A 23,485-nucleotide genomic window follows, 5' to 3' on the forward strand; every position below is an offset into this window, starting at 1 on the left:
ATTGTTTACATGAAATATTATGTACAGTTGTCAAAGTTCTATATTGTATAGATTTTTTATATAATAAACCTTTTCCTTTCAAGAGTATAAATTGATGAATGAATGTAGCCTCCTGCTCTGCTCTAGCCCATCGACTCTGACCTCGTGCCTCTCGAAGAAGAGTATCATATGCCAGATTACATGGACTCGTTATAATTCTGAGCTTTGGACACATATAGAATTCGACACCATTCACTAAAAACCCTTGGGAGGGGGAAATTGGAGTGTGCTTCCAACTTGTTGAATGAGACCTCATTGGAATATATAAGTACATATTTATATACAAATTATATGTTGGTAAAACATAATAATTATATGCTCATTTTTTGTTTTTGTGTGTGGTAATTTACTCACACAATGATAGAACTTACTATACGTGTAGGTAATTTATGCTGCTAACAATCACCAATTTTATAGGAAAATTTTCTAGAAAAATTAAGTGTTCGTAAAAAGTATTATCTACACATATTAAGTATTACCATTATTTAAAAAAATATTTCAAATTATCTACATATTCCAAAAAATGTGTGGGTATTTACCCATACATCAAAATGTGTGGGTAAACACCCTAAATTCTTGTAGTATCTATGAACAATATATACATCTTCATATTAACCAATTAAATACAATAAGTTAAAAACAACTATTTATCTTTCAAAATGGCATATATTTCCTCATTTCCTCATTTGATATAAATATGTGCACCACCATTGTAGAGTTTTTTGCGTTCTTAAATTGTCTTTCTTCCATTTTATTCTAAAAACCGTAATAGCATATTCTACTTTCATGAATTATATATAGCACTATATCAACCAATTAATGACCATAAGTATCATATGTTTAAAACGACTGTTGGGTACTAGTGATTAATTATTAAAAGTCAAAGAGTTCTAATATTAAATTAAAGGATAATTAGTCAATTTAAAATCTTTATTAGAATGAATATGAATATTTACGATATATGATTACAATCATTATTAAAGGGCATTTGAAAGATCCTTGGAGTTTCTAATAGATGAGGTGTAACTATTTACAATTTATGATTACAATTTCTATTATTAAATTTTTTTAGACATCAAACATCTACAACTTTGTTCTTCATTTTCAAGAATTCTACATAACAAAAACGAAGTCTCATATTCGTAGCGGGGAATTAGTTAGTGTGTGAAAGCTGGCCCACAGGCTTTCGTTAGGGAAGTTCCCTTTCAAAAAAAAACATAAAAAAACGAAAAAAGAATAAAAGAAAATATGAGTAACCAAGAATGAAGGATAATGTTATTATATAAGGAAAATATTGCAATTAATCTTTTAATTGAGTTGAATAGGTTGAAGAGTTTTGAAGTTACCAAAAAATATGATTTAATACAATTAAGTAATCTAGTAAAAAATTGAAAAATTAAGGAGTTTCAAATTAATATGATTGAAGATAGAAGACATACTTGAATCTTAATGATTTAAATGATATCTTTTATCAGAACTAGGCGAATTCCCGCGTATTATGCGATGATACAATTATATAGTTAAAATAATTATTTTTTCCAAATTATTATTTAATATTTCTACTTTGAAACTCAATATTAGTAGTAAAGCAAACATATAATTAACATATTAGTTTTATTAAACGATATAGATTTAAGTTTTAAGTCATTGTGATTTATACCATTATTCGATAATTTTATAAACTGTTTAAAATCATGTAATTAATTACATATTAAATGTATGACAATCTATTTATAATGAATAACAAAATGTATGAAAAAAAAGCACTAAAACTTTTACTAACATAAAAAATACTAAAACATTTATCAAAAAATTTATATTTAATATATATATATATATATATATATATATATATATATATATATATATATATATATATATATATAACGAATAATAAAAAATATGAAAAATAAACACTACAACTTTTAATAACATAAAACACTAAAACATCTATTATAACATTTCTATTAACTCTTCATATTTTGAAATCACAAATCTCTTCAAACACATGAATATTTTTAATGAGCAAAACTCTACATTGATGTTTTTCTTAACAAAGATGTTCCAAGCAAAACATTGATGTTTGGAAAGCGACATTCATGATTGAGTAATACACAGAAAAGCTTAATATTATACTATATATTAAAATTCTCCACCCTTAGCTACAGTAAAGTGGCTAACGGTTGGCAAAATTAGTCCTTTGTTTATATGTGCATGTTCAATTATAGATACTAATTCTAAAGTGCCACTTGAACTTGGCTGTGATTGGCTGGAACTTTTTTTTATTTTCTTTATATTTTGTGTAGTTTCTAATTTAATTTTATATAATACTTCATTGACAGATCATAGGTCGATGCCTGCAACGTGTTGCTACGTGTATGTATGTGGTTTCTTATTTTTCCACGTTTCATTGACAGTTCATTTCCTCACCACCTCCCATGCCCAACCACATAATTTCCTTCCACCGCTTTCAATTTCTTCCTGGGTTAGAATGGTATTGCCTTCTAACTGATCTTTATTAATCCTCTTTCTCTCCACCGGTCGCCTCCTCCTCCCTCTCACTCCATCTCCTATATGCAACTTCTGCCTGCCTCCCTTCGACGGCGGTGGTGACACCCACGTTCTCCAACCTCGATGACTTCCTCCAACTCGCACATTTACTCAAAAAATTCTCACCGTTACTCAAAAAAATTCATCAACGGCGTGGTCTGCTACAGGGGGCGTCCGCTCAGTCATTGGTCTCCCATGAAGATGAAGATTGTAGGACGTAGCTGCTTACGCCGACGGTAACAAAGGTATTGTATTCAAATGGTCCACAACTTAGATGCCGACAACTCCATCTCAGGTTTTCAGATTTTTCAATGATTAGGGTTTTGATTGACTCTCTCTATTTCTATTTGGGTTCGATTTTAAGAATCTAAAGCACGATTTCTAGGTTTTGATATTCAATCGACTCACCAATTTCTTACTTTGTAGATTTGATGTTCGTGATTTTATCTCTTTTTGGGACTACACGATATATTGCTTACTCATACCGCACCCTTCTAATCGTCACCGTCTTCTCCGTCGTCTCCGGCAGTTTAGGTAACTTGACCAGGAAATAAATCTTCCCAGGTTCAAGATTTTCTTCTAGATCAAGAGGAGTAGCTCTGATCCCATATCTCTTAACAGCATTCGATTCCAATACAACATGACCGGAGTAATCCTTAATCACTTCAAAAATTTTAATGGGTGTTCGTAATTTGAAGATTTCGCCATCGATCTTCATCACTTTGGCCTTCTTCTTCCCTCCTTCGACAGCTGGTAAACTGTTCCCCATAGCTGTTGCATATGATAGAGATGTAGGGGATTAGTTGGTTGGGTTTTTTTTTATGATAAATTATGGGGAAAATCCAAATTGGATTTTGAATTGAATGATTATATTGTTAATCAAAGTGGACTATGATGATTTGGTGATGGGAATATGAACACGATGGATTCTGTTTGGATGAGATTTGAGTTGGGAAGAAAGTGGGACAGGCCAATTGCTTTCTGTCGTCTCCTAGCATTTTATGGTCATATCTACATTCTAAATTGGAATTTGGGCTGACTATTGGTTGTTCTTTGATGTGGTAAACTTATGTATTCACATTTGACGGAACTAGAAATGAGATAAATGCCCTTTGTGTAAAGAAATGCATATAAACGCAAGAATTAACAATATGTTTACTGTATTTTCATTATTATAGCATTATACTTCTATTTATTGTTATTGACCATTGTATGGAAAATTTTACATGCTATAGTAGATGCTTCTAACTTCGTTGTCTAACTTGGACTCCTTTTCTAGACCAACAAGATTTCAACATTTGGATGTCAAAGCTCAAGAGGAAACAAGTAATAAGTAGTCAAAATCATCAATTTCCATCTATTACATCAAATTTTGCTTCTTGGTTAGTTCTCATTTGCTAAATAAATATAGTTGTACTCTATTAAGCATTTAATATTCCAATTTTTTATAACTCTTTAAATATCAAGATTCTTTTGTTTTCATGAGTTGAGACGTATTGACAAGGTTAAGAGGGTTAAGATGGTGGATGGTGGCTGATGGTGGCAGCTGCATATGCTTCAAATATTGAAAAAATTAGGTCTGAATCTGGGTTTGATCATTTGTAAGAGGCTTATTAGAAGATGAAGATGGTGATGATTACATTGCTTCATAGTCTTTACAAATATTTCTAAATTTAATGATGATTTTGTTCAGGTCCCAAATGGAAGTACAAATTGATCAATGGAAGATTCAGGAGGCATATAGTTTTAATTATGATTTTTAGGAATCAGTTCATCATCATCAAAATGGATTTTTTTGTATATGGGCTTAATATGGACCAGACTTCCTCCCTACAAATGTTTTTGGTTTTAAGTGTGATCGCTTTATGTCATGTTCTTTGATTATGTTCCATATTTTCTAATACGTTCACTTAACTTGATTAATTTTTTCAATGTTCTTAAAAGTCATTAATTTTGTTTAGATTTTTTTTCAGGGTAATAGGCAATCCCATGCGTTTTTTAAAGGACTTTGGGGCTTGGCATCAATGATTTTGACCAAGAAATAGTTAAGTTTGACAACTAAAAAATCACATTATGTTTTGATATTTACTATTTTAATTTTGATTTTTTGGTTGTAGATCTTCTCTCAAATGTTTAATCCGGACGACAGTTACGGATCTCTGCCCTCTCATCCAGTCTGTATACCCAGACATAAGTTTTTTGGTTAAATACCAAATTGGTTTCATCAAAGTTTTGTATTAAAGATTATTCATCTACAACCCTTGATGAGAGCCGAGGAGTGCAGGTTACTAAGTCAAGTGACACTAGCCCAAGAGATGCATCTCCAGTTTGTAAATTTGTGAGTGTGAATAGAAGAATGTTTGTTAAAACATTTAAAATAAGTTATAAAAAGTGTTGGAATTGCAATTAGTAACAAATAGCTTAGACTGATGTAATTTTCTAGGAAAATGCTCTCCCAAATGTATCTACAAAGTAAATGTGATGGACTCTTTGGCGTGTCCAACCCCGCAAAGCGGGGATTCTTCCCTAGTTTGGATGACAATTGTTTGAACTTCGTGAAAGCTTTGGAATCATAATCCTTTCAACCACATGATGACTTTTTTGTAAGAAAAATATAATGAGATACATATATAATAACATAATGCAAAAAATTATTGAAAATTTATAAATATTATAAATGTTATTAATTAAAGAATATAAAAAGTCATGTAGGCTTCAAATCAATATGGTTTGAGAAAACAAAATATCACTAACCACATGATTTTGAATGACATCATTTACAAGAGATAAATAGATATAGATAGATACTAAACAAATACGATAGTTTAAAGAATAACATCAAGAATGATATTTTTTATTCCCAAAAGAATTTTAGTTCAACGATATTAATGTTTTCCTTTCTCATTCCTCTTTCAATTCGAAGGTTTAACTTTTGTCTCGAACATATGTAGAATTAGTTGTAATTTAAAAATATATTGATACTTTATATATATTTTTAATATTCTAACTTTTTTAAAACCTAAGATGATCTTAATATATTAGCTTTTATACAAATTTGACTTACTAATTTATATTAAAATAAATTTATAAATGATATTATTATAAAAGCGAATGATTTAAATAAAGTTTATGAGTCTTAGGTAGACAAAAACGATTTCCTAGCGAAGAGAATTTTGAGTTTTTTAATTTGACCAATCATGTTTTGGCCATCTGAAATACCTATCACTAACTATTAAATTGGTGGGTGTTACTACGCACTACATTCAATCATTCAATTCATGGTATACATACCGCTAAAACATTATCTTGGATCATTTTTATTTAAAATTAAATAAAAATTCAATAAAAACAAAGATTTTTTAAAATAATATTTCATTCATTAAAAAACTACATTAATTAAAGAAATACAAGAATTAAAAAAACATAAAACATAAAAATTCCAAACATTATAAAAAAAAATTAATATTTGTTCATGGTTTTTTGGTACAAATGCTCCACAATGTCTTCTTAAGCATTAAAACATGTTTTACTATTATAAATTTCAACTACTCTTGCTAAAAATTCAATCATTTCGAGTACAAACTCTTCAACTAAGTTACCTACGTCATTCGTACTATATGTGTAAATCGTTCGACCTTCAACTTATTCTATCTATTTCCCGTAATTGTATAGAATGTTGTATTTATATAGGTAAATTTATTTAAAAAACAAATTTTGACTGCTCAACAACTGTCCCTTCCTCCCAATGGTCTAGGTGATCCGTTATCACCACCACAATTGCCAAGGAAGAACCACGGAGAGTCAAGATAGTATTCACATTCGTTGCTCATTGCCACATTGACCAACAACGAGCTTCGTGCTCGGTTCAAATGGTCTTATTTATCATGAAGAAACAACAAATAAGAGCAATCACAATTGTGCGTTCAATGAGTTAAATGAGGTAACAAGTCTATGTGTCATTCAATATATGAAACATTACCATTATGAGATGTCACATTGACATTCAATGGATTTGGAGTTCAATGGTCATTGAACTCTTCATTAAGAAAAAAAAAGTTTTAATTGTTAAATATTTACTATAAATTATATTTTAATGCATTATAGATGCTTTAAATTGAAATTGTATTAGTAAGGAAACTTTTAGATTGGAAAAGCTTACACCACAGTTATTATAATATATTATAGGTTTTAGTATTTGGTTTGAGTTTAACAAGAGAAACTGTGGAAGTGAAGTGATTAAAGAAATTCGTCAAAAAGGCTTTGGCACATGTTATTTTAGAACGGTAAGATAATAAATTAAACAAAAGCCAGCGGGAAGTCTTTGGGAGTATGGCCCATGTGACACTGAAATCGGAAAGTGCGATGATCTACACGAAAGACAAATCCCCTACTAATATTTTATGAAGTCGTACCACATTTGGTTTGTGATGATAATAAGATATATTAAATGAGGCCGACGATAGCAATGACGTCATTCACCGGCAATATATAGCTCACAATTTAACCTCACTCTACTTTCAAGCATCACAATGGCAGAGCAACATAAAGCTACCAAGTCACCACATGTTCTTCTCTTCCCCTTCCCTTCACAAGGCCACATAAACCCCCTTATTCAATTTGCCAAACGATTAATCTCCAAAGGTGTCAAAACAACGCTCATAACCACCATCTACATCTCAAAAACATCCCCCTCATCAAACACCTCCATAACAGTGGAACCCATTTCCGATGGATTTGATGACGGTGGCTACATGAGCGCCGGCAGTGATGAAGCCTACCTGGAGAAGTTCCAACAAGTGGGATCGAAATCCCTTGCTGATCTTATCAGGAAGCTTGACAGTGAGGGAAATCCGGTTGATGCTATCGTCTATGATTCCTTCGTTACTTGGGCTTTGGATGTGGCCATGGAGTTTGGAATTAATAGTGGTTGTTTCTTTACTCAAGCTTGTGCTGTAAATAACATTTATTATCATGCCTATAAGGGGGTTGTTGATGTCCCACCGGCGGCGACTGTTTCAGTCCCTGAACTGCCGCCGCTTCAACCATGCGAGACACCGTCTTTTGTACACAATCCTGGACCATACCCTAGTTGGGCTCATATTGTGTTCAATCAGTTTTCCAATATTCATCAAGCTCGTTGGGTTTTCTCCAATACATTCTACAAGCTCGAGGAAGAGGTTCGTTTTTCTATTCTTTTTTGAAGAATGGCGTGTATTTGGTATTGGTTGTTTCTCAACAAAATATTTTCTATTCTTTTTTTAAGCATGTCGTGGAGTTGGTATTGGTTGTTTCTCAACAAAATAATTTCTTCTTTATCTTTTTTTATTATCTCTCTTGTACATGTGTTGTGATTTTTTTTATCTTCATTATTGTTTATTTGATTTAGGTGATAGAGTGGATGAGAAAGATGTGGCCATTGATGGTAGTGGGACCAACGGTTCCATCAATGTATCTTGACAAACGATTAGAAGACGATCAAGATTACGACATGAGTCTACTAAAACCAAATCATATCGAATGTATGGAGTGGCTAAAAAACAAACCAAAAGGATCCGTTGTTTATGTGTCATTTGGGAGCTATGGAGAACTTGGACCCGAACAAATGGAAGAAGTTGCATTGGGTTTGAACGAAAGCGGTGTGGATTTCCTGTGGGTTGTGAGGGAAACCGAAAAGGAAAAGCTCCCAAAAGGGTTTGTGGCAAATGGTTTGGTTGTGTCATGGTGTAGGCAACTTGAGGTATTAGCGCATGAGGCTGTAGGATGTTTTGTTACACATTGTGGGTTTAACTCGACTCTTGAAACAATCAGTTTAGGAGTACCTGTTGTGGCAATGCCTCAATGGACAGATCAACCAACAAATGGAAAATGTTTAGAGGAGATATGGGGTGTTGGAGTACGAGTTAAGGCCAACGAAAAGGGGATAGTGACACGAGGAAATTTAGTTTCGTGTGTAAAGGAGATTATGGAGGGTGAGAGAGGCGAGGTAGCACGAAAGAATGCGAGCAAATGGAGGGAGTTGGCTATACAAGCCGTGAGTGAAGGAGGGAGCTCGGATAAAGATATCCAAGAATTTGTGTCTCAACTAAAAGCATAAATGTTGATTAGAATGTAGATTTGGGTGTTTGATTGTTTCATACTAGAGTGAAGGAATTATTTAGCGGCTCGTTAGTGGAATAACGTATGCATGTGATATTTATTTATGTATGTGTATTTATTTAAACATTAAACAAAAACTCATAATTTTAGGCATGAAAATTAAACTTATGAACCCAAATCAATCCTTTCTAATATCAACCTAAAGAGAAATTAAATACTATCCTTCTACTTTTTCTTCTTATAAATCTTTATATCCATTTAAATAATATCATGTGCTAAAATATCATTAAATGAAAATTAAATATTACACTTACAAAAAAAGATGATATTTTGTTTCTCATAAACTTCTATTTTTTCTTCTTATAAATCTTTATATCCATTTAAATAATATCATGTGCTAAAATATCATTAAATGAAAATTAAATATTACCTTAAAAAAAATAATATTTTGTTTCTCATAAACTATTTATGTTCGGCCTGCATATGCATGTCAGAGTAACATTGATGGATTATAAGGAATTTACGTATTCTATGTATATATTATTGAATGCAAAAAATTTTAATGCACCTCGATTGGAATTCCTAACTTAATATATTGTGGCACGCAAAACGGTACATCATGAGACGCATCTCAAGCAATTTCCCTTACACGTTGTATTGTTCCTCGAGATTCCTAGTAATTAAGCTTATTAACCAAAAGACCTGTATCCTAGCGGTATCAGGTAGTGCCCTTTCTTTTTGAGGTTGAAGGTTCAAATCCCGTCGTAGACATAGATGGATTTAGGTGTTAGTTTACGAATAATTATATATTATATTTGCTGGTTCAAAAAAAAAAAAAGCTTATTAAATCAGGTACCGTTTATACTTTGCTAGGAAGTTTCTATCATATATATCATATCATATTTTTTTTTTATTGTTACATCATTTTTTCTAACCCACAAAAACTAATAGGTGTCGTATCATTTTTTAGAATTGAATAAAATATAATTAACTAAAAATAACAAAAAAAAAAAAAGTTACTTCATTACTTAAACAAAATACGTACTATTTTTTTAAATACATAATCGAAACGTAGTTAAATAATATGTGACGTCTAATTATCGTCGCTCGGCATATCTTCCAAATCCTCGTCTGAATTTCCTTCAAACATGTCTGATTCGTCACCTGTATCTTCAAACAAGTCGTCTTCAACAAAATCGTCGACAACTGAATTCGTTTGAATATTGAAGATGTATTCCACCAAATCAACATTGAGGTTGTGGTGTACAACCTGGTCATATATTTCCCATTCGTTCGCCGTGTATGTCTCCGAACCAATACCAACTCCTTTGTCATTTGGTAAATATCCATTCTCATTGTAGCGGCAAATTGTTTTCCCCTCATCTTTTAAAATAATATCATGCAATATGATACATGTGTACATCAGGCTACTTACTCGTTTGTGTTCCATATATCATGTCGGTACTGCGAGTATCTGCCAACATCACTTTAGGACACCAAATGTGTGTTCGATATCCTTCCTAGCAGATTCTTGTGTCACCTTAAACTTTAATTGTTTGTCATTATTTGGACATGTGAATGATTTCACAAATATTGCTAACTTAGGATATATTCCATAAATAAGGTAATACCCACGCTTGTATGACATCCCATTTGCTTGAAACAACAAATCATACGATTTCCCAAAGTAGATGTCGTTGAATATCGATGATTAGTCTAGAACATTTATGTTGTTGTTGGCACCCTATGGACCAAAAAATGCATGCCATATCCAAAGATCACTAGACGTTAGTGCTTCTAAAATTAATGTCGGCTACTTTTGATAATCTCGCATAAACTGACCGCGGCACACATTATGGCACATTAACTATAACGTCCCAAAAACCATAGGAAAATTTTTGATTTTTCAAAGCTATTTTCATAAAAACCGTAAGTCATACAAAACATTGTTTCGAAAAAATAATCATAAAAATCAGAGTATCAAATAACATTTCTCAACATATATCCATAAGATGATGTTTCGATCATGCCTTTGCATTCCCCCGAACATTTGAAGTACCTGAAACATTTAAATCCACAATTGTAATCCAAAGCTTAGTGTGTTCCTCAAAATACCACATAGAACAATACACATACAATGCATGCACACCATGCATACACCATAGGGTTGGACCACCTATTGAGCCTACAACATATAGTTGGACCACTCCAACCCTAAAACATGTAGTTGGACAGCTCCCCACTATGTTGGTCTACATCACAAAAAAGTAGCACCTCAACCCAACCACATTATGTCGACATATGCACAAAACAATAACAAGAAAACATAGGTAACCAAAGCAGATCTAGCAGTCAAACAGATCACTATAGCATAACAACATTCTACACACATGGATACATACTACAGTACAAAGTATATACTGAGAAAACTCACTTCGCGGTCGAGCAGATAAAACAACAACTCTAACGAATCCATAAAATGGTACTATGAGTCACTTATATAATAAACATGGGCCAATCCTTAATCCATAGCTCAAAACCCTCAAGTTGGTTGAAAGTCAACTTAGTCAAAAAGTCAATGGTCAACGTTAGCGGTCCAAAATTCCTCAAATGGTCACCACGTCGGGGCTAACCATCTGCTACGTCGTGTTGACCTCACGACAAAACAGTCATGAAGCCTGCCTATTGCCAAGTCGCGGAGACCAAACCGTTACGCCGTGGGACCTATTCTGACCAGCTTAATGCATTGAGCTCTTAATCCTTCAAGCAACATACTCATACTCTCTAAAAGGCCATAATACACTCCAAACATCATAAAAATCATTGCTTTTTAGGTAAGTCCAATACATGCATTGAACTCAATTTAGGTAAAAAAATGGAAGAAAACAGACCCACAACTCCATGCATATAATCAAGACTCTATTAAACTTCAGATCCGGAGCATATGTTCACAAGGGAATCCCAAGGATCCAAAAATTTTCCAACTTTATGGAGTCAAACCATTCAAGCTATACCATTCTTGAAGAACAACGCAAAGAAACCTAGATCTAGAAGCATGAATCATAAAAGTTGGAACCTCAACACTCATAATGGTCCAAAAGATGTGCTAGCACAAAGGGCTTGTTTGATGAATCTTCACATAATGGATTCCTTCTTCTTCTTCTTCTCACAAAAAATCACCATAAAACTTTAACAACTCAACAATGGTGGCTATGGGTACTTCTAGGTCGAAAGGGAGGTGATGGAAGCCGAGGGTGTGCAAACCCTAGCCATCACATCCGTTAAATAAGGCTTTAGGCCCAAAAACGTAGGGTTCTACGACCTGGACATCATGACATCATGGCTAACATAATGATACATCATGAGGACCCAAATAAAGGCACGTTTCCTATAGTTTTGACTACATCGAGGTACGTCCTTTTCCACATCGTGGTCACCACAAAATTCATTATTTAAGACTTGAATTGCCAAAAACGAAAGAGTTATTTTCCTGGAACTTGGTGTTACAATTATCACACACTTTAACTAGATTTATTCCTCAAAATCCTTAGCTATGAATAGATCTAGGTAGTGCTCATGCATCTCCTTCTTGGGCTTCCAGGTCCACTTATAGCCCTTTTGTTGCTGCCACTTCACCTTGCCCAAGGGTACCATCTTATTGTATAAGGCTTTCATCTTCCTATCTAAAATTCCCACCAATCTCTCAACATCATTTAGGCATTCATTGACCTGAATTTCGTCCAATAGGACCACCGATGTATCATCAACCAAATACTTCAAGAGCTGCGACACATGGAAAGTGCTATGAATCTTGCTAAGCTCCTCATGCAACTCCAATCGGTAGGCTACCTTTCCCACCATGGACACTACTCGAAAAGGACCTATGAATTGGGGGCCTAAATTTCTCCCCTTCCTAGAGCATATAACATACTTCCAGGGTGATACTTTCAGTAAAACCATATCCTGACCTGAATCTCCAAATTAGATTGTCGCCTATCCACATTACTCTTCTGCTGGCTTGGTGTTGTCTGCAATCTCTGTCTGATCTATTGTATAAGCTTTGTGGTTTGGATTACTACCTTAGATCTCCTCATGATCCTCTACTCGACCACACCCCAACATATCGTGGTACGACACTTCCTTCCGTACAGAAGCTTGAATGGAGGTGCACCATGACAGGAAACCACCACTTGGTACGCAAATCCTCAAGGAACCTCTTCTAGAACCTGGAAGTAAATCGCACTTCTCGATCTGAAGCAATAGAGGTAGGTACACCATGACAGGAAACCACCACTTGAACGTAGATATCGGCCAATTTCTCAGCAGAGGAACTCTCTCGAATAGCAAAGAAATATGCGCTCTTGGTTAGCCGGTCAACAATCACCCAAATCGCATCAAATCATCTAGGAGTCTAAGGTAACTTCATGATGAAGTCCACGGTAATATGTGTTTAAAATAGTGTCCAAAGTCATTAACTATTGGTAAAATTTCTAATAATAACAGGGTCCTTTTAGGTTGCCCTAAAGAGACAAACTAAGTAGAATAAATAAAGGAGAAATCGGTTTATTAATTATTATGGTTAATAATTAATTAGAAACTAATTGGAAAACAATATGGGAATTAACTAACAATTTAATTAATTAAAGGGTTGATATTCATTAATCCTTAGTTGGTTAATCAGGAACATTCCAAAACTCTTATAGAATTAGGGTTTGACGAAAATCACTCCATCTCACATGGGAAAAGGAGTGAATTTTGTTCTAGGCCTCCTATCCCACATGGGAAAGAGTAATAAACCTAGGAAGGAATCCAATGCTATAATTAGGGCCTTAGGAATTTCATTCTTTCTTGCACATTGGCTTGAATTTTTGTTAATCCTTCTTCACCCCCCCCCCCCCCAATAGGGACAATTTCTAAGCCTTTTAGGGTTTGTGAAACTGACCCTTATCCTATTTATTTTTAGTCCACTCTCTGGTGTCATTGGGTGTGATAACATTAGAGGGATTCTGGTTTTGGTCCTCTTATCCAAGCAACTTCGTGGAGGACAAGATATCAAGTATGGAGATCAAGGGATACATAAGAGGTATGTTTTTCTTCCTAATGATTTTATGTTTCATAGGGTAGCTGTAATTAGTATGAAGTCATAGATCCTTAGGTTTCATATACACTTAGGTATATCAAAGATTTATTTTTATGCTACCTAGTTTAAGTGTAATTTATGCATAGAAAACCCAACATTGGTTTATAATTACATGCACCCTTAATCTAAATTTTATGTAAATGCTTATCTGAAATTGAAAAGAAAAAAAAAAAAATTCGAAACTAAGAAACCCTTTGTCGAAGTCATGATGTGATAGCATTATGTCACGATATGACCAACTTGGATTAGGGTTTTCTCTTTTTTCAAACTTAAAGACCTTTTAATATGGATAATTACAAAATTTAAAATGTTTTAAATCTGGAAAACAATAAATATTATTTAAATATGATTATTTGAATTTTAATATTTATTTATTATTTAAATAGTTAATATTATTTATAATAGAGATTTATAAATTTGAATATTAACCCTCATCATTTATTAACTACTATATTGCGTCCTCACAATTAATTAGAAATAATAATATACAAATTTGAAGAGTTTTATATTTACCACATACGTGTATATATATATATATATATATATATATATATATATATATATATATATATATATATTAGAATTGTTTCTATTATATGTATAAGAAGGTTACAACATGTGTCATCACATGTTTAAATATTAACATTAGCAGTCTTAACATGACTAGGCTCAACCATTATGATGTAGGGGTTTAAGGAGGTCTCTTATTTAATAGAATGGAGTTACCAAAAGGGTTTGATAGTGATAGTGGTCAATCTAAAACTATTCTAAATTTAAGTATAAAATAAAATCATGTTTTATTAATAGAATGTGAATCATATATTATCCATGAAAATTGCACATTCTCTTTATATTATGTTGATGGAGCTCGTGTGGTTAACCAACACATCAATCTAGAGTACACTTGTGAATGATATGGAACTCACGAATCACAAGTGTACTTGAGCAAGGGACCATGTAATTTTGCATGGTTATTTCATAATCTATTTAAATTGAAACTAATATTATCCATAAAAGTTGAACATTCTCTTTATAACTTGTTAATGGAGTTGTAAGACCTAGGTTTTTGGTAAGTTCTTGTTCTGATATGTCACCGAATTAGCTACGTCTTTCTGAGGGTGGCAATGAATAGCCTGTGGATCACAACAAAGAAAAGGAGACTATCATTCGTCTCCGGGAGGTGATTCCGGAATGAGGCTCCGACGATCAAATTAGTGAGGGTCTATAAGAGAAAGAGTGTGAGAGGGGATTAAAAGTGTGAAGGAAGTGTTGATGGGTTAGAGATCCCAACCCCTTCTCTTGGGGGAGAAAAGTGCCTTTTATACCTATGGATATGGGGAACAGATCCCCCACAGTACTTTATGCTTTTTCAGGTTCCGCCAGAGCTAGGTGAACTTTAATTAGTGAATCGTGTTCCGCAAGTGGTTTCCTGCCAATTGTGTAGGTTCTCCAGGTATGATATTCTAGGGACCACACATGTCACCCTATGAGTGGGTTGGTACTGTTTTTTCTCGACTATGGCCTTGATGCTTGGGCGCTAAGGAATAAGAATGGGGACGCAAGGGCAGAAGAGATTGCGAGGACCCTGATAGGTTTTGAGAATTCTAACACTCCTATGGTGTACATGCAACCCAAAATACCTTGGATCTATGTTTTCTGTATTATACATGCAAATATGACCTTTCCAAGGTATTACCCTAACTAGCATACAATCTTTGATACTTGTGTAATAAAACAAGTTAGTAGACATACCTTTTGATGAAGCCTGAAGTCTTGAACTTTAAGAGCTTAGCCCCAATAGTGTGGAAGCCTCAAGTGGAATCACAAATCACCAAAACACCTTGGAAAACCTTGAGAGAATATCATGCACACTAGAAATCGGTCCACTCTTGGATTTCCCACACTAGTGCCATTTCATGTGCCAAAGACCTCTTTATATAGTATGGAGGATTAGGGTTACTTTATGTAAACCCTAATACCCATGACCTTTCATTTCCATAGGATCCATGGGTTAAAAGCTCCATGGACTATCCATGAAAGCTTATCCCAACCTAAATGAACTTGGCCCATTCCATATATATATATATATATATATATATATATATATATATATATATATATATATATATATATATATATATATATATATATAAGAATCCATATTCAATTAGTTCCTTTTTTTATCACTTAATTAGTTCTAAATTAATTCTTGATCAATACTAATTAAATAATATGATTTCATATTAATATATTAGAACTTATAATATATTAATATAAATCATAAACATACTATTCTCAAAAGATTATCCATATAAATTGTTCCAGTGAAGTGCAACCCAAATGCACCATGCCGGGTCGGGTCAAGTACATACTAATTATAGTTATGGGCTTAGAAATTAATCCAACAGTCTCCCACTTGGATAAGTCTAAAACTATTATTATGTATGACTCCAAAACCTAACTGGCAATCGTAGCTCTTAAAGACGTTGTCAAACTCTGACCTTGTCAATGAACTCTGACATTTGTCAATGACGTGTCCATCAGATAAGGGATCATATATTCCTCCATTCTAGATATCATATGGACTGAGACATGGATTATTAATCATTCTCTCTGTCCATTTGTTGTTTCCCGATTTCTGATTTATGACGACTGACTAATTAAACAAATCAAATTAGTCCTGGCTTGGCCAAGCACTCACATGTGTCATCACTAAGAACTTACTCAGAACTTACGAGCACTCATGAGTATTGTAGCAACTCTTGATATGTCTAACATCTTAGACATCTACAAGCCATATCATGACAGTCTTGATTCATATCTACTTCCAACATATGACCGACTGCGGATAGTTTGAATAACTTAGTCATTCGGGAAGAATGACCTAGATTATTCTGGAAGTCAAAACATGCAAAATGAAACACAAGAATAATTGAATCCAATATGCTATCAAAACCTATGAATATAAACATAACACTTTATATTTATCACCATACTGATTACTCATTATTCATTGTTTCGATTTTATCAACTTTATACTTGAATTAAAAACACTAGTTGTCCCATGCTCCAAGCATGTACACTATCTTTTTCTAAACAATAGCTTTGCCATACACCAAGTATGCACTCTATGTTTGTCTATGATCCTTACTTTGTGAAATAGACCAATTGAACATAATTTCAATGATTCTAATTTCACACTCCCAAATCCTTATCGTAAATGTAAGAACATAATTTCAATGATTCTAATGCACAAAGTCACAAAGACTTGTCAACAGTCATTATAGAGTATTCCAATGGAGATCAACTCCATGGAAACGAAGTCTCATATTTAAAGTACATTGCTTTGAACAGGCTTCTTTCATTAAGTTTTCTAATCTTACACAACTTGCTTCCACCCATGGAGACAACTCCATATTCCCATTTCGACTATCACTTCTCAACAAGAGTTGCCTCTTTTTAGAATATGTCAATATGTTCTTCCAAAGTTAACACTATACTTCCAACTGTCTCTGAGCAACCAATCTTTGGTAAACCTTAGATTGTCCTCGACACTTGCTTAATCATTTTAGTCATATCCAATTCTAGACCTTTTCCCTTCTTAATGCCCCAGGCATTTGGAAAATTTAGAAAAGATAAATATTATAGCACTTGAAATTGATCCTGTACCCAAGCAAATGGGACACGATTCATGATGTCTTACATAAAGACACGATTCTGCACCAGTCTTTTGCTACAATATTTTTATTTGCCATGTTTTCGAAATTTGACTATGAAGAGGGATGCCGTAATCATAATCAAATTTTGAGAACACAATATATAGAATTTCCTTGAGTTGAACCAATCCAACATGAAATTCACACACACACACACACACATATATATATATATATATATATATATATATATATATATATATATCCTTGACTAAAGATGATTAAAATCTCAACCTAAGCTTTTAGAATTGAAATGAAGTATAATCTCATCTCCCTTAATTATAGCAAAACAACTTTTTCAACCCCTGCAACTAAACGAATTGGAACTTTTGTTTTCTATATTAACATTTCTAACTTGCAATACTTATCATAATTATTATGCTCCCACTAACATGATGATTATTAGCATAACAATTATGCTCCCACTAGCTTTGACATGTATCCAGAAAACAACTGGACTTCTAGATATCAATACTTTATTACCAAAGTTTAGATTTCTGATACGAGATTTCTTTGATAAGACTTTATCAAAATCATACACCTTATGTTAGATAGCTCACATGTGTGTCTAAACAATTTCAGACCTATGAAAAGGGATGCCGTAATCATAGTCTGAATTGTTTAGACCATGCTATCTACTTAAAATCTACTTAGTGAAAGTGTTTCATCACCATCATTTTCATGAATCGGAGAGAAACCTTATGAAACTTAGATTTTATGGTGTATATGTGCTTATCCACGTGAATTTATCAATACCATAACCACAAGACTAGGTTAGTGACAAATCCTAACTCATATGGACTGAACTTGTGAAATCTTAACTTCTTGCCACTTGGCAGCACAAGGCCTACCATTGCTTCCAAGTAGTTATGCAAACAAATGAGATCATGTAGAACTCAAATGCATAGCCAATTTTAACTGGAATGAGCACAAAAATAAGAATATGTCAACACGATAGGTTATAAACCTCTAGTCGTGTGTTAGTGATAAAATACAAGTTTTCTTCTTGATTAGTTCTTGAAACTATTTGAGGATCTTTTAGACTCCCACTGTCCTCTTGACATACAAGACGCTCTTGCAAAATATTTAAGAGATAGTGTGGATTCTAATCAAGAGAAACACTTCACACAGTTGGCCTTAGTTGGCCTTTGTTTTATCAAAAACATCACAACTTACCAGCTCCAAATGTACAAGAATAGAAAACTTTTACTCTTACATTTGACAAGTGTTAATAAACCTTCTTTAAGATGTGTCACCCAAGTTGCAATCCTGGAGTATGGAATTTGTTTTGGAATGAAGTATGACTCATCTTCTTGATTTGACCACTTCAACAATTGATGACTCTTCTTCTTAGCTATCAGAATGCACTTAGATGATCATAATCTTTATGACGATCATAAAACATGATACTAAAGTACTCTCCCATATTTTCATATTTGAGAAACTTTTTTCCTTCTGGCTAATTTGATTCTTCTCATTCGCTCTGCCATACATTGAAACTTTTCCAATGTCTCAGAATTACACTTAAGCTTGTAAGTATAACCATATTTACTAAACTTTAGTAAATCATGACGAATAGTCTTATCGATCTTTTGTGGTGGACTCTGACCAGTGCACAAGAATGTGTACTTGATCCCTTAGTCCTTCACCTGACTTACATATACATATGAACAAGGAATTAGTCTTAATTTTCGAAAGATGAAAATTCTCATTCATCATACTATACAACTTGTATGATTCCAAGTTTCAATCTAATTGAAACTTGGGTGATGAGAATATTTCATTATTTGGTAATTTAGACACTACCACAAATGAAGAAATCAAATTCATATTTCCAATATCGCTAGAAACATACAAACATCAATTTTTCATAAGTGCCTTTGCAAGGAGATATAAAATAAAGTAAAACAAAATTTTATTTATAAAATGTGGAAAACTTCTCCATACAGTGCAACTTGAAATGAAAACTATGATATTAATTACATGTTTCCTAGCAATCTATCATAACTCCTAAGTAGTAGCTCAAGAATCCGATCTTCAACCATGCGCTAGAAATACATCTTCGCGATCAGATTTAGCATACTCTTTCATTAAGTTTCCTTCCCTGTGCTTGATCCTGCCAAACATAAAAATGCAACTGAGTCACATTTTGTATTAAGAATCATCAACTAGGAACTTAGCAGAGTTAGATAGTGGACTTACCTGAAACAGAGTCAAACCTTTTTGATTTTTCCTTTTCTCTTAGATCTTTCAGGTATTTAGGGCAGTTTCGCAACAAATGCGCCTTCTCTCAACAATGAAAACATATAGACTATTTGGGAATGGTACACGGGACTATCACAGACTTAGCCTTTCTCTATACCTTCCGGTCAACCGGGTTGACCAAGGCCGATCCCTTTCCATTGGGACGAGAAAGCTTTTCTGGACTTCTAATGTTACCATTGTCAATGTCCATGGAAGTTTGAGAAATAGACATTTCACCCATATTTACTTGACTATTGTGCCAAATCATTGTTGATTCAGCAACAATAAGCAAATAAGAAAGATCTATTAGGGTCATGTCGTGATCTGTCACACAGTAGTCTTTAATAAACTTACTATATGACTCAGAAAGTGACTGAAGAACCTAATCAATAGCCAACTTCCTTGGGATAATGATAGCCAACATTCTCAACCTGTCAATCCGTGACTTCATTCCTAAGACATGAGTGCACACATGTCTTCCATCTTCATGTTTCATTATGATCAGGGCTTGAGTGATCTTGAACTTTTCAAGTCTTTGAGCTTGTGGGTCAGGGAAAATAATTGGAGGAGGGGGAGGAAGTGAATTATGATTTCCATGAGCCAAACTCAGGAAAACATCTTCATTAGGAAAGCTTGTTCCATGAGATTCGTGAAGATCATTGTTGTCTAAACAAAACATCGACAATGGGAGAAATTCAAGTTAGTTGATTTAAGTCCTTAATAGATCACCCAAAATGAAATATTAAGGCTAGGACAAAACAACTATTTTATATATTGGAAGAGGGATGCTGTAATCTGTCACACCCAAAAACCGGAACGGCGGAAATGTTCGGGGGTGGAGGACGTCATGTCAAGTATCATGAGATATGTATATGGTAAGCAAGTAATGAACAACCATTTCATTTAGAAAGAAAGAAAGTGTTTACAATGTGTGTGTTCACAAAACATAGAAGTCATAAACAAATAACAAAACAAGACTTGAAGCTGTAATGGTCCTTCTTCTAAATTCCCAGCACGATCACCTGTCTAATAGTCTCCTGAGAATACAAGTTATTTGAAAGAGTTGATCAGCAATTAAGCTGGTGAGTTCATAAGATTCTAGTGATGTGAGTAAGTTGTAAAGTGTTGTTGAAAATGTATATGTAAAGTGATGTAAGCTGTAAGATGTGGAAAAAATGTATATGTAAAAGTGATATAAGCTGTAAGTTCTGTTTTGAAAAGTTTGCCTGTTCCTCTAGAAAATCCTATATTTCCTACTTTAATGGAAGTTAAGTAAAATGACACTACAAGCCTTTCTATGCGTACTAAGTGGGTACAAGTTATATATACTTGGAGTAAATAAACAATTGATTGTGCGCATCTGCCCTCAACTCACAACCCAACAGGGTACAGTAAGTAAGGCGGATCGCACACATTCCATTGGTTGTTAGATCGTTGTCATATATAACCTTGGTGTATTTACTTGTTACTCATGGAGTTATTTGTAATGATTCCTTTATATCTAATGGAGAGTTCTTTTAAGAAAACCTATATTTCTTATAGTAAAACATTGACTACGGTGATTACTTTTATAATAGCTTTGTTTATACTGCTATATATAATTTGATATCGGGTAGATAGTTAATTGGGGGAATCTGCCCTAAGCCCACATCCAACGGGAACAAGAAGTCGGGGGAAAACATACATTTAACTACCTATTGGATACTAGTTTTATATATAAACATGGTGTATAAACTAAGGTGTTATAGAGTTAACTCACTTAAAGTCTTTAAAACTGTACTGGCAAAATAAAATTGATTAAGCCCTTAACTGGGAAATCGCTAGTTTTGTATACAAAAGTACTTACTTTGAAAAGTAAGTTTTGTACTAGAATAACTGTGCGTTGAGTCTGTGTCCTATGACCTGATCCATACATGGTACCATTATGATGACTTAATGTATACTAAGCATAAATATATATAGATTCGGGTAGATAATAGAGTGGGTGACCTCAGTGTAAGCCCACATCCAACGGGAACAGGACGTACAGCGAAGAGCACACATCCTATTAGCTGTCGGAATCTACTTAGCATATATGTATCCTATAGTGTATACATTAAGGAATTATAACGTTAGCATTATGGTCCTAACTTTTAAAAGTAGCCTTCTACCAAGACTTGATTGTTTTGAAAGCAGCCTTCTACCAAGACTCGACTGTTTTGAAAGAAGCCTTCTACGAAGACTCGACTATTTTGAAAGTAGCCTTCTACCAAGACCCGACGGTTCCTTTGTCAAATGTAGAAGTATATTCTTCCTAGTTTATAACTATCTCGAATAGAAAATAGATCAACTTTCAAGTGTTACCGACACTTTATGAAAGTAATGGGAGAAGTGAGTACACTGATGTCGTTTATAATGACATGCGGAGGTATTATTAACCTAAAAACATATTCATTTTATTACGGTCATAATGTGAAAGCTAGAACCCCTACTAACCTCTCTCAATGTAAAGAGATTGAGGGAACCCAACACGACCCCAACAAATCCATGCAAGCCGTGTAATTCACATTAAAGTTATATGATCATGTATACCCAATATAACCATCACTAATGCGTTAGTGATTCATTGGTATAATTAGATCCTGTCTGTGTGTTATCATGCTATAGCAACCTAACTGGTTTGTTATGTTCTATTCTGGTATTGTTTGATTCTCTTCACTGTTTGTTCTGTTCTTGTATTTTTTTTTGCTTTGTGTGCTTCATTGTACTAGAAGTAATGAATAGCATTCTCCTAAACTATACCTATAATAGTTTACTAATGTTCTAACTGTACTGTTACTGAAAAGACTCATTTATCTACCAAGTTATGCTTATACTTTAAAAACGGAGTTTTGTACAACTATAAAGTAACACAACCTTTAAAAGAGTTTTGAAATGTATTGACAACTTTTAAATGACATAAGTAACATTTTTGAAAGATGTTTATAACAAACCTTTACACAATTATAATTGTGTTCAACTTGTATTCCCCCCCTTAAAACAGTTAAAATAGTTTAAAAGATTCATTACGGGGTATGAACTCACCTGATGTGGGTGGTTCAAACGGGTATGCGTGTACGGATGAGAAGTTCCAAGAATGAAGTCCCGAGACACAATAAGTCCTAAATGATATATAAGGACACATATTGACATGAATATAGTGTTTTAAACAACTATATGATTGATAACACCTTTCGGGACTAGGAAACACCTTGGCTAGGTGTTGGAATCAAATGTGATTCAACAATGGGAAGTGAAATGGCACTAATTGGTGTTTATGGTTTTGTAACCAACTCCACTTGAGTTTACGGTTGGAACCCATGAGTGGTACTATGACCATTTGGTGGTTTGAAGTCCTAGAAGTCATTTTGAAGCATCCTAACTTCAAGTCTTAGCCTTAGGAAGTGATTAGGGCAACATATCACTCCTTTATAGGGTTTACGGTTTTTGGACCATTTGTCTTTGGTTTTACGGTAGTAAACTCATATGATTTATGGTCTAATGAAGTTTTCAAGTCCTAAACACTTCTAGGTAAAGGTCTAGGCTAGTTTCTTGGCTTAAGGAAGGAATATGGGGCATTAAAACCCTCATTGGGGTGTTTACGGTTTTGGGAGCTCCCCAAACCGTAAACACCTAGAAATGGGACATTTTTGTGATTTTCTTGTGCTAAACATATCAAAGG

At 33.7% G+C, this 23,485-nt stretch overlaps 1 protein-coding gene and 1 long non-coding RNA gene across 4 annotated transcripts; both read left to right on the plus strand.

Annotated features, from left to right (window-relative positions):
* Positions 1–2,340: 2,340 nt before the first annotated feature.
* LOC111900865 (uncharacterized) lies at positions 2,341–5,145 on the plus strand. Of its 3 annotated transcripts, none has more exons than XR_006184857.2 (5): positions 2,341–2,834; positions 3,016–3,123; positions 3,211–3,342; positions 3,869–4,633; positions 4,707–5,145. It is a non-coding gene; the product is annotated as an uncharacterized LOC111900865 (long non-coding RNA). The 3 variants fall into 3 exon arrangements; XR_006184858.2 differs by having other exon boundaries at positions 3,869–3,971; positions 4,563–5,145; XR_002853315.3 differs by having other exon boundaries at positions 3,869–5,145.
* Positions 5,146–7,018: 1,873 nt separating this feature from the next.
* LOC111900864 (UDP-glycosyltransferase 74G1) lies at positions 7,019–8,789 on the plus strand. Its single transcript, XM_023896746.3, has 2 exons — positions 7,019–7,766; positions 7,976–8,789. Exons 1-2 carry the CDS (start codon positions 7,119–7,121, stop codon positions 8,681–8,683), a joined length of 1,356 nt encoding a protein of 451 aa, XP_023752514.1. The 5' UTR covers positions 7,019–7,118; the 3' UTR covers positions 8,684–8,789.
* The last annotated feature ends 14,696 nt before the right edge of the window (positions 8,790–23,485 follow it).

The sequence above is a fragment of the Lactuca sativa genome, chromosome 7 (assembly GCF_002870075.4).
Source record: "Lactuca sativa cultivar Salinas chromosome 7, Lsat_Salinas_v11, whole genome shotgun sequence".
Taxonomy (NCBI): domain Eukaryota; kingdom Viridiplantae; phylum Streptophyta; class Magnoliopsida; order Asterales; family Asteraceae; genus Lactuca; species Lactuca sativa.